General features: G+C 37.8%; 1 protein-coding gene across 1 annotated transcript in view; it reads right to left on the minus strand.

Moving 5' to 3' along the window:
• The window catches only part of ABCB11 (ATP binding cassette subfamily B member 11), a 109065-nt gene that overhangs the window by 39026 nt on the left and 62323 nt on the right, over positions 1–7716 (minus strand). The window contains exons 14-17 of the mRNA XM_012808456.2: positions 5670–5873; positions 3851–4021; positions 2867–3068; positions 1937–2006 (exon numbers count right to left, since the gene is read on the minus strand). Of these exons, the coding sequence (XP_012663910.1) occupies positions 1937–2006; positions 2867–3068; positions 3851–4021; positions 5670–5873 (647 nt within the window). The remainder of the gene's footprint in view (positions 1–1936; positions 2007–2866; positions 3069–3850; positions 4022–5669; positions 5874–7716) is intronic.

The following is a 7716-nucleotide window of genomic DNA, read 5'->3' on the forward strand; positions in this document are numbered from 1 at the left end:
GTAAATTAACATTTCATTAAGCAAAAAGAAATCTGTCAGCATATACAATGAGATAGTTTTAATAGACCTTCTCATTGAAACTTACGTATCTTTCTTTGCAGGAGGTTAATAGCTACTTTCTGTCTGTAGATTGTATTTCTGGATTTCTTATCTTAGTCACCAAAATGTACAATAGCCAAATCAGAAATGTCTGTATTAAAAACGTTTACCTGGTTCTAATAATAAACTGGAAATAAACTACTTAGAATAGGCAGAATTTTTCTCACCTGAAAAGTTAAGAAAAAATTTTTTTTTAGCAAGACCACAAGAAACACTTCCACTTTGTAACCTTTAGCTTAGCAATCAAAAGAGACACCTACTTTCTCTGTGTTTGAGAAGTTAGTTGGCTTATCTGCAGGTTGTGATTCTAATTATTTGTGTGATTTTAATTTTTTATTCCAATCAGAAAATCAGGACTAAACTCACCACCAGATGTTTATAAAAATTGCCTAATAATTTTGCCAATTTTTATGGCTTTTACTTTATAGAGTCACTTGAAGCTAGTGCTTGGTTATTTTCCAAAATCGATAAATTCAATAGAATTACCACTGGTTAAATTTTTTTTTAATTTTTACAAATTAAATCATAGCTGTGTACATTAATGCAATCATGGGGTACAGTGTGGTGTTTTCATATACAATTTGAAATACTTTCATCAAACTGGTTAACGTAGCCTTCATGTCATTTTCTTAGTTATTAAGACATTCATACTCTGCTGTTAGATTCACTTGTACCCTTGTAAGATAAACCCTAGAGGTGACCCCACAAATCACCCTCCCTCCTCCTATCCACCCCCCTCCCCTCCCCTTTCCCTTGTTAAAATTTTTTTGAATAAACTTGTTCTAAAGAGGAATAATAAAGACCCTAGTCTGAAAATTCAGACTCATAAAGAAAAGATGCACTAAGGCCTGAAATCTCTACATTTGAAAATGCATGTAATGCTTTTAAGTGAACTATTCTTTGAATACTTAAATGAATAATTTTATATTTGAACTACATGGAGTTGTTAACTGAATGTCTTATTTTAAGCCTTTTTAACTACTTTTCAACAATTAGCCATTAAGGTAAGCCCTATATTTGAGGCTTCGCACATCTTTGCATTAAATGTCCTAGAAATGGTAAAGGCAACAACAGAAAGATTGCTGCTGTCCCTCACCTCCTACCTGTCTCCTAAGTTAGGAGAAAGAAATCTTGAGTAACATTTTCATGAATATAGGCAAATATTCCTGGGAATAATTGTTAATACACAAACTTTTAACATTAGAGGAACATTTTTACTGAAACTCTTAAGCCGAATGAAAGACTAAAATTTATAATCTCACTAATAGCATACCACAAAAATATGTTTTGAAAGTAATGATCTTTATATTGATCCAGAACAAGATAAATAGCCCATGTGTAGGAAAATTGTTTTTAAAAGCTAAAAATACATTTCTTATTTCATCTAATTAAGGAATGATTTGATTTCTGCTGGGTTCCTCAGGGAGCAGAAGTGTTTATAATTCATTCACAGGTTTGTAGGTTTACAACTAGAGCTAAAGGCACGAATTTGACTTCCCTGGAAGACAGTGTTTTATACCAGTTAGCTTGAGGCATAAAAAACATTACAGATGTTTTAAAAATCCCCTTCCTAAACTCAATAAACAACATTTTAACCATAGGGCATCTCCGTCATGACCCCTACCTCCAATAAGATGAGATGCTAAAGTTAAACCAAAAAACCCTGAATTGGAGAGATAAATGAACCACCAAGGATTATGGCATTTTCATAACATAAGACTTCGGAGTCTGCTTGGGGCTTTGCTTGTACTTGAGATATGCCATTGGGAATTACACCTGCAGAGGACTCCTAAGAATATTTGAAAACCTTAACATCTGCCCCATGGCTTGAGCTTACCTTAAACTGTCCTGGTAGCTCCCTCTGCTAAAGGTCCTCTCAGGTACGTCACTTTCCATCTCATCTTCTCCTATACAACACAGCAGGGGCAATTCCTTAGTGTATACAATAAGCAGAACCATATCTAAATATATTTTATTATTATGTTTGATTACAACATAATTACTATGTTCAGTGCCAAAAACATATTAACGTTGTTGCAATAAATAAAATTTGGAACTTGTCCAGCACATTCTAACAAAAAATTTAAAAAATGTAAGCAAGATGGAGCCATGTGAACCGTATGATAGCCTGTTTCCTATAAAGAAATAGGTATCATTAGCACAACTCATAAAAAAGTGTCAGAGAAATCCACTAGAAATAGCCAAAAAAAAGAATCACCAAACTTTTCAAGTCTATTCAGAATAACATGTCATGTGTGATGGTTCCTGACGGTTATCCAGGGTTAAATGTATGCAGTAGTTATACCTAACAGAGTTCACAAAGCCAAATGTGAAATGGTCGAGAAAGTTTGGAGTGGTTGGTTAATTTATGTTGGGGCAACCATGAAGTCTGAAAAAGGGCCCTAGGCCCTGGAATATCTATCCACATTTGAAACTAAGTATAACACTTTCTACTCATTGATTAATCTACTCAACCGATAAGCATGGAGCTCCTACTGAGAGCATGTCATACTCCAGGAAGCCTCTCTTATCTGTACAGGGTAAAGAAAGGGGATAGAATCTAAAGCTAGAAGACCTTGGCGTTAGCATCGTGACTGGATCAAATAACTTAACCTCCTGAGCTTCAGTTGTCTCCTTTACCACCTACGCAAGGCCTGCCAGGGCTGTTGGGAGAGCAAATCAGTGAATTTCAAAATGCACAGGAAGCCATAAAGCGCTACACCTATTAACTATTTAACATAACGGACAAAGGGGCAGAGACACTTGCCCTTCACATCCTCTTCGTTAAGCACTTGATCTCCTTGACTTTGCAAAGTCACGAGAGTGAAGTAAACACCTTTCCTTTCTAATAGTTCTTGGTGGGTGCCTCTTTCCACAGCGGTGCCACGTTCAAAACCAATGATGACATCTGCAGCTCTGACGGTGGACAGGCGATGGGCAACCGAAACGATCGTCTGCCTGTGCTGAATCTGTAAGAACATGCAGCGCACTGTTAAAGGAGATGGTAAAATGAGGCTGACATTGACCTTTGGATCATCTCAGGATCCACTTGGTAGAGCGTTAAATAGGCTTTGCAGACATTTGAAAAGGCCAGCAGTTTTTTGTGGCGTAAGCCCCATCACACATTGGTCCTGTTGCTGCTATTAATCAACAGCTAAAAACAAAACAAAATAAGTATAATTTTAAAGATTACATAGTCTTGGCCGGGCATGGTGGCTCACGCCTGTTGTCCCAGCACTGTGGGAGGCCGAGGTGGGTGGATCACCTGTGCTCCGAGGTTTGAGACCAGCATGAGCCAGAGTGAGAGCCAGAGTGAGACCCCATCTCTACCAAAAATTGCCAGGTATTCTGGCAGGCACCTGTAATCCCAGCTACTTGGGAGGCTGAGGGGGTCCCTGGGTTTTTAAGGGATTGGCAGAGGTGGCTGTGAGCTATGATTCCACAGTACTCTATCGAAGGACACAAAGTGAGACTCTGTCTCCATAAAAATAAAATAAAAGCAAAATAAAAAAAAAAAGATTACATAGTCTTAACAAGATTTAAAATTGTACAGCTTTTGTAAACAAATCATAACTATCTTCTGTTCAACTATGAGGAAGATAGTAGTCAGCTAATACCCTTGGGTCTAAGTGATCAGACTGGAAACAGGAGCCCCCCAAACCCCACACTTCACCCCAAGAAGCTGCCTTTCCTGCAGCAGCACAAGCTTTTCCACACAGACCTGTGAAATGAACTTGGACTTTCCACAAACCTTACTCAGTGCTTCCTGAATCATGGCTTCACTCTCATTGTCCAAAGCAGATGTGGCCATGTCCAAAAGCAGGATCTTGGGGTTGCGGATGAGGGCTCTGGCAATGGCTACTCTCTGTTTCTGACCACCACTCATCTGGCTTCCTCCTTCACCAACAAGAGTGTCAAATTGCTAGGGGAAAGGTGACACCAGTCACGAGGGAAGAAGAATTTGATGGCTCCCAACATCGACCCAGGACGAAGTCATTTCAGCTTCCTTCTCAAGCATGAATTTTCACAGGTTCAACTTTCATAGAAGAAAATACCCTTTTCTGAAAACGTTATTGTCTAGTCAGCATGTATGTATGGGTGTGATACAGAAATGGATTTATACTTTTATTCCCGAATTCACTAGGCTATGTAAATGTTCCTCTTTAGCTCAATTTCCTATAAAACGTTTCAACCAAAGTAAACATTGATCAGAGTCCTGAAAAATCCATCTTATAGGATTAAAGTACATATCAAACCCTTGTCCTTTACTCCAGTTAGACAACACAGCAAAGCATAACGTTAAGGCCATCTTTATATTGTGACTAAAAGGCCAAACTAGCCTTAATTATTACCACTGATGGTGGACAGTTACTATCTCACACGCCTAGCAAGACACCGGACTCTAACAGAGAGGTGTAAGTGGCCAGACGCTCACCTTGTTCATTATTAGCCGACATGAATTGAGCACCCACCATGCACGAGGCATGGTGCTGAGCTTTTCATGCATATTATCTCACTTAGTTCTCACAGACACCCCATGAGGCACGTACTGTTGTTCTCATCTACTGATGAATAAAGAAAAATTGGGGCAAAAATGGGTAGAGTAACTTGCCAAAATTCATAAAGCTTGTATATGGGGAAGATGGGATTTGTCCCAAGGCAGTCTGATTCTAAAGTTTTATTCTCTTTAACCACTAGACTGTATCATACTCACAGCTGCACTCTTATTCATAAAGATAATTTAGAAGGCTGAATAGAGAGTGTTCAGATTACCGACTCTAGAGCCGGGCTACCTATACATGAATCTCGTCTCTCCTGCTTCCTTGCTATACACTCTTGAACAAGCATTTGACCTCTCAGAGCCTCAGTTCTCCACCTATAGATGGGGATAATTCTAGGAGCTACCTAACAGGTGGCTGTGAAGATTAAATGAGTTAATAGATAAAAGGGACTGGAATGGAGTAAGTATCATATCCAGGTTAATTATTAATAATATCTCTTTCTCCATTTAGCAGACCACCAGCAGCAAAAGCCATATAAGGATAACAATGTGCAGCTGTTTTTGTAGTTGTTGTTTCTTAGAATGAAGATAGATAAAGAATTGTTTCTGAATATGTGAGATGCAGGACCCAGGACACAGTATTAGCTGCAAAGCACAAGAAAACTAAGGAACAATGACCATGGTAGACATCAAGAGAGCACTGTGCAAGTGACTGCCACACGACAAATTTAGCATCTGCTTAGACAAATGCTCAACTGATAGAATGGATAGAACATGGTATTTATGCCAAAAAGAATTTTTAAAAAGATAGATCCCCAGTTTGGTAGATTCTTAATATATTAACAACAAAGGGAACTTTTCAAAAGAAACCTCCCCAGTCTGGTAGTTTTTGAAGCAATAAACAAAGTGTTTTCAAAAGAAAAGGAAACTTGTGGTACATTTCCAGGACTGAAAATAAAACATGACATTGAGGATTTAATGAATCAAGATGAATCAAAATGAAAAGAAATACAGATTATCATGTAAATTTTTCCTGAAGGTGTTCCCCTGGAACATAAGGCCAGGGTACCTGTGGCAGGTCCATGATGAAGTTGTAAGCATTGGCTTCCTTGGCAGCTCGGACTATATCTTCCATCTTTGCATCTTCTTTGCCATAGCGAATATTTTCTGCAATGGTGGTGGAGAACAGAACGGGCTCTTGCTCCACTATTCCAATCTGATCTCTAAGCCACTGAATGTTAAGAGAGCGAATATCATGACCATCCAAAGTCACCTGGAGAGGATGAGCACAACATCACATTTCTTGGAATCCTTCAGAGTTTGGAATCATAATCTTATGTTGTACTTGACCAATGGGGAGAAAAAATAGAGAGTAACAAGATTGGAACAGAAACAATTCCCCTCGAAAAGTGGTTGCTTATATAACAATGATAAGACGTAACTAAAATCAAGTATACATAGCTGCAGGACAATTCATTGTAGAAACACAGTGATATAAATAAAGGTCACCTAATCTAACAACTAACGGCCCAGGAATGGACTAGTTATTAATTCTTCAGTAAAGGGTAGACTCTATTATTCACCTTATACTCATACTTGGAACATTTCATTATCTTTTGACTTGTGACCAAAAATGGACTTTAAAAATACAATAAAAATAACCAATGATTCCTATCTTGTGTATATGCTTTATAGCAAATCTTACTTTGTGGCCAGTTCATCAAATGACACTTAGCTGTTTGAAAGCAATCCAAGCTATGAGTGGGAGCAAATAAAAATCACTATTAGCAAAATGGTAAAAAATTTACATCAAAGAAACCATAATTTCTATATATTCAGAGTGTAGTTATGGTGGTAATTAGTAAAGAATGGGATAGAAGGGATAAAATTTCTATGGAAAAGGAAAATTCTGCTGTTTGTCATGTCAGCCTAACATATGCATGGTAGAGAACACATTTCATTGAAGTCATTTAATTGACAAATGATTTTGTCTCATGGCATCCAAGAGATGCTGACAAGAACAATTTTAAGACAGAAAGCAAAGAGCATGGGCTTCGGTACTCCACACACCTGGGTTCCAGTCCTGGCTTGGTCACTTACTAGCCAAATGTCCTGAGGCAATCTCACTCTCTCTGACCCTGCTTCCTCATTTGTCAAATGGGCATATGTCCCTTTCGGGTCATTATGACAATAAGTAATCATTTTTATAAAGTACCTGACATAACATGTGATAAGTAAATGTCAATTGCTCATGTTAACGTTCTTAGTTTCAATCTGTGTTATAGTCAAACACAAAGAAAAAGTCACTAAGTAGGTTTGCAAAATTATATCCCTAACATTACCCCCAACTTTTTGAAGCATTACAGTAATCAAGGACTATTCTCTGTTCATTTTTAGCTGTGCTAGCTTTCCTATATTTAGCATTTGAAGAACTTAAGGAAAAAACATGATTTTGTGACAACACAAGAAGAAGTACAATACATCACTGAAGAGGCAGCAGCACCATTTTGAATGAACAGTCATGTGTCACTTTAAAAACAGGGAAAGGAAGGACCTTTATAAAGAAAATTATGAAACACTAAGAAAGGAAATAGCAGAGGACTATAACAAATGGAAGAACATACCATGCTCATGGCTGGGGAAGAATAACATTGTTAAAAATGTCTATACTTCCCAGAGCAATCTACCAATTCAAATATTCTACCTATTAAAATAACAACATCCTATCTTCAAGACTTGGAAAAAATGATTCTGCATTTTGTATGGAACCAGGAAAAAAAACCGTATAGCTAAGGCGGTTCTTAGTAACAAAAACAAAGCCAGGGGCATCAGCATACCAGATTTGAGGTTGTACTACAAGGCCATAGTGGTCAAGACAGCATGGTACTGGCACAAAAATTGAGACATAGACATTTGGAATTGAATAGAAAGCCAGGAAATGAAACCAACAACTTACAAACACCCAATCTTTGATAAACCAAACAAGAACGTCCACTGGGGGAAAGAGTCCTTATTCAATAAATGGTGCTGGGAGAATTAGATATCCACATGTAAAAGATTGAAACTGGACCCATATCTTTCTCCACTCACAAAAATTGATTCAAGATGGATAAAGG

This window comes from Otolemur garnettii, unplaced genomic scaffold (assembly GCF_000181295.1).
Source record: "Otolemur garnettii isolate 467f Iridium unplaced genomic scaffold, OtoGar3 scaffold00090, whole genome shotgun sequence".
NCBI lineage: Eukaryota > Metazoa > Chordata > Mammalia > Primates > Galagidae > Otolemur > Otolemur garnettii.